This window comes from Tympanuchus pallidicinctus, unplaced genomic scaffold, assembly GCF_026119805.1.
Source record: "Tympanuchus pallidicinctus isolate F22 unplaced genomic scaffold, pur_lepc_1.0 scaffold46, whole genome shotgun sequence".
Taxonomy (NCBI): domain Eukaryota; kingdom Metazoa; phylum Chordata; class Aves; order Galliformes; family Phasianidae; genus Tympanuchus; species Tympanuchus pallidicinctus.
Genome location: NW_026294765.1, coordinates 475,119 through 485,109, shown reverse-complemented (window position 1 = coordinate 485,109; position 9,991 = coordinate 475,119). Strand labels below are relative to the sequence as shown.

At 51.9% G+C, this 9,991-nt stretch overlaps 1 protein-coding gene across 1 annotated transcript; it reads left to right on the top strand.

Moving 5' to 3' along the window:
• Positions 1-219: 219 nt before the first annotated feature.
• On the top strand, positions 220-9,497 carry ACER1 (alkaline ceramidase 1). Its single transcript, XM_052702716.1, has 7 exons — positions 220-516; positions 639-742; positions 5,707-5,821; positions 6,137-6,275; positions 7,492-7,629; positions 7,989-8,126; positions 8,891-9,497. The coding sequence occupies exons 2-7, from the start codon at positions 650-652 to the stop codon at positions 9,057-9,059; spliced, it is 792 nt and encodes a 263-aa protein (XP_052558676.1). The 5' UTR covers positions 220-516; positions 639-649; the 3' UTR covers positions 9,060-9,497.
• Positions 9,498-9,991: the final 494 nt, after the last annotated feature.

Sequence of the window (9,991 nt, the reverse complement as noted above, 5' to 3'; positions counted from 1 at the left end):
TGAAGCTTGGATGCCTTTCACTGGGCTGATTGCATTCAAAGTGGAATCACTGCCAGCAAAGGGACACAATCCCAGGCCTTTGCTCCGTGCCTCAGGATTCTAGGAACATCCCAAGTCTGAACTGGTGCTTGCACTGAGCTCCAGCCCTGGGGTGAATGCTGCAAAACGATGAGAAAGGACGGAGCCAATGAGCAATAAACCCTGCAGATCTCCACTCCCAAAAGGTAGCGCACAGCCCATGAGGTGTGGGGAAGTCCTCTTGGCAGCAAGATCTGAGTCATAAAGAAAGTGAAGCAAAGGCAGAAGGCAGGGTGACAAGGGCAGGGCTGGGACATGGAGCAGCAGTGACCCCCGAAGAGGGATGTTAGTGCTATGGATGTGGCGACGGTGACCATTCCAAGCTCAGAGCTCAAGGATATTTCCTAGGGTGGTTTGTGACTTCTGATTGCGGGGAGAGAGCAGGAAATGTCTGCAATGCAATGCGTGCTGGGAAGAGGATGAGTCTTTCATAGCAGGGTAAGGATGCTGTGCAACATGAGCGCGTGCCGGTGTGCAAGGGGCCGGTGGGCAGCACACTTCTCCCCATTCCGTTTGTGCACGCAGGTGCACGACTAACCCACTCCTCTCCTTCTGCCCAGGCAACCCAACGATGCCGAGTATATTCTCCTACCAGAGCTCTGAAATTGACTGGTGTGAAAACAACTTTGTGCGCTCGCCGATCATCGCAGAGTACTACAACACGGTGAGTGTGGGGCATCCCGAGGGCAGAGCTGCCTTTGGGATAAGGGATGGGATGGGTCAGCCACGTTTGCTCTCCTGCTCTGAGCTTCCTGCTGCTAGAGGGTGTTTAATTGGGGAGCTGTATGTAAATCCTGGGGGTTTGCTGCCCATAAGGAGAGCTGGGGTCTGGGATTCTCCGGGCACACATGGGGCTGAGTTCCCACTGAGCAAAGTCTGGCAGTGCTCCTTAGCCCAGATTGGTGAGATCCTGTTATACCAGTCCTGCAGCTTGCCTGCCAACTGGGGTAAGTCCCACACAGGGCTCGTATATTCCAGCTAAATGTACAGGAGTGGCAGAATGAGAGACAGCGCTTGCATGAACCGCGTCGGGCAGGTTGGGAATCTGGAACTCTGGGCAGAGGAAAGCTGATGTGGGAGTTTCACCTCCTGTGATCCCCTTTGTAATCAGGCTCCTTTCAGCACCAGTCCCACATGCACTGACATCCATCTGCAGGCACCCGCTGTCTGCGAGTGCGTCCCTCTGCCTCCATGCAATTAGTGCTGGCAGGAGCATGAGGCCATTTACAGCCTTCCAAAGGCCTTGTTTACAACCTTCAGCAGTTACCTTTGAACACTGGAAGTTCTTGTTTCTCGTGGAAATGTCTCTTCCTTTTTTTTTTTTTTCTTTTTTAAAAAGCATTTCCTGTTTCTAATAAATGACCTCTAATAACTATAATACCCTCTCCAGTCACACAGTTCCAATTGACCTGACAGGGTCATGCAGGAGGGATGCACGGGATGTGTGCAGTCCCTTCTCTTGCAGGCACTGAAATAAGGACCTGCTGGTCCTGCTGCCCCCCAGTGCTCAGCACCTGGTCTGGTGTCTGCTGCCCCTGATGGATGAGTACAGGGTGCAGAGCAAAGGGGTGCAGAAGTCATTGATGCTCCCAGCAGCATTCTGAATGTCGCTGGAGGTGCCAAATGCCTCTGAGTTTGAGAACCTCATTGGCAAGACTGGAGAGGGGCTTAACTCCAAACAGATCAGAAAGTCTGAAAGTTGGACTTTTAAAATAAGAATTAATACTGGAAGAAACATTCGCCCAAGCTCTGAGGTCAGCACTCAGATAGCATTTTCCCAACGTGTCTTTGGAGCTGAGACCACATTTTTACAAGGACTGTGATTTATACCCCCTGTTGGAGTGGCTCAGGGTCACACCAAGAGGTACCTCAGGAGCTCAGTCCCATGTCTGAGCTCCCAGTGGCACACTGCCAGACCCCAGCTGCTATGGTCAGGTGCACAACCGTCCTCCTAACGTCCCAAAGTCCTCTGAACCCCATAAAACATTAACTCTTAGATCTCTGCCTTTACAGCAGAGGAAACCACTCCCACAGTTTCTGGCTTGGGATATAATTCTTGTTTAGGGAATGGCCAAGATCAAGACTTGCCTTGCTGCTTGCAGCAGGACTGCTGTGTGGACTTCTCTCCAAAACATAGGAGGTAGAAGAGCAAGCCCTGAGGAACCACTGCTGTCTGAGCAACTGACAACAGTTGCTGCACTGACCCAGAGCTGCACTGTGCTCAGCTCAGGGAATCCAAAGCCAGCAGGAGCATCACCTCCATGGCATCGCCCTCAGTCCATGCAGGCTGGCTCTCGGCCCTGCAGCACTGGGAAACACTCTGCTCAGAGCACCATCCTAGGTGTGATTCCAGAGTCCTGTGTCTCCCTCTCTTCTCCATTCCTTTGTTCCCCACATTCAAATCTTCAGATCGCTTCCTCCCTGCTCAGACTTTATGGACCTTGTCTCACTGCCCTGCCTGGAGACAATTATATCAGTATTGACTTCAGCACCGCTTTGTCAGAGTTTTAGACTAGCTGGGAACCCAGCCAGCTCCTACCCAATGCTCCTAAAGCAGCAGGGCTTCCTAATGGAGCATCCTTTCTGCATCTTCTTCCCAACACTGCCCATGGCTCCAGCTGGAAGCTCTGTGTCAGCAGCAACATACTGCTGAGCATCGCTCTGCAGCAGCCGCTCTCACTCTCATCCCTGCCTGGGTTGGATGCTTTTTATTAGGAATAAGCACCAGGGGTATGAGCAGAGAATGTAAACAATATCGTAAAGTCCCTAATAATTAATACATCGTGGCTCATGATTGCACTGCAATTCAGTGACAAAGCTCTAACTATTTATAGCGAGACTCGGTGACCCAGAAATTTATTGTTTTCTGGCTGTTTGCAGTTGAACAGTGCTGTGCTACATGAGGGTCATCAGTCAAGGACCTGTCATTCTACTCCCCTTTTTTTTTTTCCTTCCTGCAATAACCAATGAGGATGCTGGTAATGACATCCAGATCCTCAGCACTCTCTGGCTAAGCACCAGGAGCTCTCACACTGTCAGATAACCACAGCTCCATTGATAAGCCTGGAGATAAGCCTGGCTGCAGGTGTAAATCACCCACATATGCCAGATACTCATGCTGGAGCTCAGCAGCCCCATGGCAGCAGGGACACCTCACACTCTCCTCACCCTGCAGTTTGTGTGCAGCCATGCTGCTGCTTGCTGCCCCAAACACGGTGTGACACCACGATGCAGGACGGGCAGCCCCAGCTTCTGGCTGTTAGGAATTTGCTCTGCAAGTCCAGAGAGCCTTGGAGATACTTGCTTCCGTCTCGGGCTCTGCAGGCTCTGCTGTCAGTGAATGCCAGGTCTTTGGTCTTCAAGGGAGTGAATGCACTGCAGCAACACTTTGAGAAATCTCCTTCTACTGCTGAAAATCATACAGTCAGAATTCCAGAGTGATTGGGATGGAAGGCCCTTAAAGGTCATTCTGTCCAGCCCAGGCCACGGGCAGGGCCTTCTCACATCAGATCCATTCAGCCTGGCCCTGAGCACCTCCAGGGATGGGGCACCCCTACCTGCTCTGTGGCAGCAAGCACTTGGGTTGCCTCTGTCTCATTTCTGTGCTCACAGAGCACAACCAGCACCTGCTGTCCCAGTCCATCCCAGGAAGCCATTCTCACTCTGCTGGGCATGGAGAAGCGGATGGCCCTCTGCAGGGCTGTCCTTTCCTTTTAGGCTGCACAGTGTACATTGCACAAGCCCTGGGGCCTTTCCCGTGATCCTTCTAATGCAGCAGGATTACAGGTATGTCACTGTTCCCAGCCTCTTTTCTCCTAGAAAAACAAGCAGGGCTGGGACCTGACAGCTGTTGAAGACCCCCAATTGTGGGTCCCTCGTGGCTCTGTCCCAAGCTCTGAGCCTGGCTGCTCTGCAGGGAATCACTGCAATCTGCTGGCACGGTTCTCCTGATCATCCCTCCCTGCTGATATCTGATCTTGCACTTCTCAGGCTGAATTAATGAAGTGATAATGTTGCTATCATGTAATTAATGGTGCTGTTGCAATGCCCACTGCAGCAGGGATCCGGACCTCCCTGTGTGCAATCTCAGACTCCCGCGTTTCCTCACTTGGACACACATGCTGGCACTTGCATACTGCTGTGTCTTCTGCAAGCATTTGCTCTCCTTGTGATCCCTGCCTGTTTTCCAAAACCCTCTTGAACCATTTCACAGGAAAAGAAATGCTTGCAACGCAGTTGGTTACTTCAACACATAGTTTGGTTTCGTGATCATTTCCAAACTGTCTGACCTCAAGCGTGCATTGGAACCGGCACTTCCCTTCTCATTTTGGAACAGAGACAGGCCTGGATTTGGCTGTAAGCACACACAGAGAACCTATACATTTGCCCTAAGAATTGCTGTTTGTAGGCACATGGACTGGTTTCATGAAAACCACAGTGAAATTCAAGATTGATCTCTGTTTGTTGAAGGGAATTGAGGCCTTACATTAAACATGAAGGGTTCTTCCCTCTGCAAGGTGAGGGGATGTGCTTCAGGTCTATGACAACATCCCTGGGATTTGCAGCCCTCTTCCCCTAAACTCACATCCCTCTATGCCATTGCAGTGTACCTGGTGCACAGTGGGGATGCAGAGGGATGAGCCTGCAGCTTTGGGGTGACACTCCAGGCTGGGCTCTGGGACAGTGTCTGGCTGGAATATGAAAGGAGAATTGTCAGGGCGAGATAAAAGCTGTGCTGGTGGCTGGCCAAATAACAGCATGGCAGATGGCTGTGCTTGGCTCTTCCAAACCCACTGCACTGCCTGGCAGGTGGAACATTCCACCAGATCCTAACCTTTCGTGTGCAAGAGAGATTTTCCTTAGGGACACTGAGCTTCCTGGTGATACTCCATTTATTGTGTTTGCACACCAGGTGACAATGCCTCACTTGCAGAGGTGAGGGCTGCTTCAAACTCTCTTCCTCCCTTGCTGCAGGGTGGAAAGGGCCCAATCCAGCAGTCAGGTGCAGGCTCAGAGCACTCCCTGCTCCTTCTCAGCTCCCGTGTTCTGCCCATCAGCATCTGCTGCTTCTCGAAATGCTGGCACTGTCACCAGGTTGAATCCCCATGCATTTTCCTCCACCCCAGCTGCATCAAAGCCTGGCAATGCAGCAACTCTGCAGAGCTGGAAAACAGGGATGAATTATTTTGCTATGCATTCATTCACAAAGCATGTTCAGATAACTTTTATGACTTCATTTAATTATTGGCGTCCAGCCTTCCTCCCTCCCTAGGGCAGGTGGCTTTGCATGTGACACCACAGGATGCCACCTCAGTCCAGCCCCACCTATGGGTGTCCTGCAGGTCCTGCTGCTGTCCATTGCACCTGGTTCACAGAAGCATACCCTGAGCTTGCTGTCCTCACAGAGAGCACAGCCCAGCTGCTATCACATAAGAGCCATCCTTCCAGCCCCAGCCTCACACCTCAAGAAACGCCTCTGCCCTTCTCCAGTGCCAAGGGCAATGCCTCCACACATTGCTTTTCTCCAGAGATCAGTATGCTCTCCACATGGGGACACACTGAGACATAAGGTAAGATGGGACCTGCCCAAGATCATGCAGCAAACTGACTGTGTCTCTTGTTTTGCAGGTCAGCAATGTATGCTTCTTCATCCTTTCGGCTGCCCTGCTCCACCTGAACCGGCAGTACTGCCAGCAGCGCACCGTGCCCATGTACTTCATCTCTGGCCTTCTCCTCTGCGTAGGTGGGTGCCAGTTTCAGAGATCAGGCTGCAGAGCATTCATTCACGCTACCTTTAGCTTTGGAGATGGGTTTGTAGTGGCCAAAGCAAGGAGCAAGCTGGGGTGAGGAACTGGACAGCCATATACGTGTGAAGCTGCAGCTCGTGGCTCCTGCTGGCTCTGGGTACAGAGCTTCATGCCCTGCAAAGCCGTGGGTCTGCCTTTCCTGCCCTTCAGGAATGGTGTTTCCCTAAGAAATGTCTTAAATACTTCCCAGTCCAGATAGGCTTCTCCTGAGACAGAGCTGCACTGATACAAGCTGTCCTCACTCCCTGCAGGTATCTTCTCCATGTACTTCCACATGACCCTGAGTTACGTGGGACAACTCTTGGATGAGCTCTCCATCCTCTGGACGCTGGCTGTGGCATATTCGTTTTGGTACCCAAAGGCTCACTTCCCCAGGTGCATCAAAAGCAGGTATGGCTCAGTGGGAAATGAGTTTCCAGGCTGCAAGGGATGGGAAACTGCTGTTGATATGTGACCCTAAAAGCCAGCTCTCAGCATTTTGCTCTTTGGCCAGACCCTACACTACTCACTTCTGGATTCTGCACAAAACCCCTGGAAAGGGCTGTCCAGAGCTCCTGCTGCCTGGAGCTACCTGCCCTAACAAAGCTGTACAGGAAGCTTTGTACATAGGATCTCAAAAAGAAGAGATTTGGGCAAGTTTTTTTTCTTGGTGTGATTGGATGGGGACAGTTGTGTTAGGAACATGGGGACTGCTCCAGTTTGTGCACATCTTTGAAGGGACTGGAAGTCCTCCAGCCATTAAGGGAAGCAGAGAACCATCTGGGGCAGTGCAGGACTTGGGCACTTTACACATACTAGGAAATTACATGTTCCTGAGCACTGACATTGAATTACCCATGCTGTCAAACTCTGGTAGCATCCCCTGCCATTATCAGAAGGGATGGGGCTTTCCATAGGCCAAAAAAGTCCAAGATAACATCCCGTGTCGCAAAGGGTGTTTGCAGAAGGGCTGGATGCAGAAGGGCTGGGTTGCAGCAGGATGGATGGAGAGATTGCGATCAGCAACAGGAGCTCAGCAGAGTTTTGTTAAGAGGATGCTCCCGTCCTGGCAGGCTGGCTGAGCCCTCCGATACAGCCCTTAACAGAGCTCGCTCCCATCCCGCTCCTCCCATGCCACGGAGGAGGTCACCAGGAGTTCACTGTGGAGACGTGGCTGGGGGAGGCAGCGAGAGGGGAAGGGACTTGGGAAGGGATTTGCATGTGAAAGGCCTCTCCGAGCCCTATTGTTGCTCAGTCAGCCCGAATCCGCGCTGCTGAAGGCCCAGCCCCCGCTGCTGGGACAGCAGCTCTGCAGCCCTTCCCTCTGCACAGCTCCATGCCTGGCTCTGGCATCGCCGTGGCAGTGCACGAGTCATCCTCGGCTCTGTCCTGGACCGACCAGGGGATTTAGCAAAGCAATTTCTCGGGCAGTTCTTGAGAAACATAAAATATATCCCGGCTTTCCTGCCGGGACTTCTGCAGAGCCTGAGGACAGCTATATGCAAACAGGTTGGAGGTGCTGGAGGGTGGCTTCCTTTCTCAGGCAACAGCCAGCACCATCCTTTACCTGCTGCACTTGGAACCCTGGAGGCACTGATACTCACTCGCAATTCTGTCGTCCCTTTAGGAAGCAATTCTACTGGTTGGGTGGTGTCACCACCGTGATCACCACCTTGATGTCCTTCATCAAACCATCCATCAATGCCTATGCGCTCAACTGCATCGCCTTCCACCTGCTGTACCTGACCTGGCGCGAGCTGAAAAAGTAAGGAGGAGGTTGAGAAGTTCATCTCTGCCATCTCTGCAGCTCTTTCTCCTTTGTGTGGGATTTGGGAACCAGTGTGGGGTTGAGGGGAACCCACTGGGATCTGGGGAGAAAGACAAAGGTGTGTTAGCATCTTGTAGCATCACTCTCACCCACTGAAGGTCAGAAATTCCTTTTGCAGAGCCACACTTTTCCAGTTCTTGTGCTCTGATAAATATTCTTGAGCAGAAACCCACCAGGTTTTGCCCTGTTGCATTAGCACATGCAAACAGGAACCTGCTGGCCCTTTTTCAAACTCACTTTCCTTCCATCCTTCCAACACAGCTCCCATCTCCCTCTCTCCTCACTGTATTTTCCAGGTGCAATGACCAACGTGTTCACCGGATGGCCAAAGCCATGGTGGTGTGGTGGGTGCTGGCCATCACCAGCTGGTTAAGTGACAGATGGCTTTGCTGGCTCTGCCAGGCGATCAACTTCCCTTATTTCCACAGCTTCTGGTAAGTCTCCAGTGGAGAGGGAGGAAGCCTGGCTGAAATGTTTCAGAGCTGAAGGGCCACAGAGGAGGAGGAGGGAGGGCAGGAGGGATGTGGTACTCAAACAGGGAGCAGCTGCATCTGTGCCTCCCCCTCTCCCACTTTGCTCTGTCACTGCTGATGCTGCTCCTCATCCTGGCCCCAGCCCAAGGACTCATCCTAATCGCTGCTTAATATCCCTTACCTCCTCCACACCAACAAATGTGAAATTGTTCTAAAACCACTCCAGGTAAGCCGCTTCCTTTCAAGGCACTACATCTGCTCCCAGGAAGCCATACAAAGTGCAATGCCCTTTATTTTAACAACCAAATTGAAAGACAGTGATTTGCTTTAGGAAGACATTTCAGTCCCTCGCCAAACATTGTTGTAAGTGCCATACAATGTGTGCTTTCAGATTCATCCTCCCAAGTAACTGGGATGACCAATTCAGATACCCAGACCTTCTGTGCTATGCCAGGCAAAGTGAACTGGGTGGTTTGGGGTTTAAGTCTCCTGTGTCACCCCAACTGCCCCAAACCCAGCTCTCAGAGCTCTTCTGGGATTTCTCTGTAGGCACAAACCCTGCAGGACCCATAGATCTTCTATACACTGCAGGGTTGTATACATTTGACATTTGCCTGCCATTGCCATGCCCTCAGTGTGACAACTTCAGCCACACGCAGTCACAAGGTGCAGGAGGGCTGTTAGTGTTACTCCTCTCCCACACATCTTTTTTGCTTCCTTGACAGGCACGTGCTGATAGCTGTGTCCCTCCTCTACTGCTTCCCACTGGTCATGTACTTTGACGTCACCTACGAGATGCCAGCATTCAAGCCAAAACTGGGATATTGGCCCAGTGACTCCTGGCCCATCGTGGTGCCTTACATTGCCTTGGAGGAGCCTCACAAGCAGTGCTAGAGCCAGCTGCGTCCTTCGGGCATGGGGTGTGATGCACACATGTGCATCTGCACGGGGAACACCTCAGCTGTGTGCCTGCTCCCTGGACAAGGGCGATGTGGCTGGCAGATGGGGCAGGGAGCAGCTGAGGCCCCGTGGTGCTGGGCGTGAAGGAGGGTGGGAGCCCACAAATTAGGAGACTGCCCAGGCCAACGCTGGGGAGATGAAGGTCTCCTCCTCCTGCTGATGCTCACTGAGAAGGGGACAGTGCTACTTCTGTGTCCTCTGCATTACTCAGGCTGTGGCACCTTTCGCTGACATGGGCACAGCTGGAAAGACAGAAGCCAAGCTGGTGACAGATGGGTTTGTTGGGGCTACTCTAATTGTTATTATTAATTTTATTTATTTATGTGTATGATCTTGCTCAGGAGAATTGTGCATTAAAGCTATGGACACTTACTTGCTCTTTTCTTTCCCCTGAGTGCACTGTATCCCCCATTATCTGTCAGTCACCTAGGGTGGCCAAAGTTCTTTATGGCCTGGGGAGAGAAATCCTCCTAGCTGACAGCCCAAGAGAGGTTCTGTTCTACCTCTTCTCAGTCCCTGTGGCCGTTATCCCTCTCCAGCTCTGTCGGTTCCCAGTGTGTAACTTGTAGAATCACCTGGAGCACTGAAAGTGCCAGCTGATGGCAGAGCTGGATCATGAGATAAACATGTCAGAATCTTTGCAAGGACAAAGCAGGAGATGTGAAGCTCCAGAGAACGACCACTGCTGTGAGAGATGCTCTCCAGGTTCTCTCCATAGCACAACAGTGAAGAAGCTGCTTCTGCTGTGGATGTGCTCTGAGCCCTGCTGCATCACAGTGACGTGGAACCTGGGGCCTGGCACAGCCACTGGTAGGACAAGAGGTAATGGCCTTAAACTGCACCAGGGGAGGTTGGGGTTGTCCATT

Bases quoted from the DNA above. Each gene is read 5' to 3' on its own strand.
- ACER1 (XM_052702716.1), top strand. From the start codon at position 650: ATGCCGAGTATATTCTCCTACCAGAGCTCTGAAATTGACTGGTGTGAA. The intron at 7,630-7,988 runs GTAAGGAGGAGG...TGTATTTTCCAG, and splicing joins ACCTGGCGCGAGCTGAAAAA to GTGCAATGACCAACGTGTTC. The intron at 8,127-8,890 runs GTAAGTCTCCAG...CTTCCTTGACAG, and splicing joins CCTTATTTCCACAGCTTCTG to GCACGTGCTGATAGCTGTGT.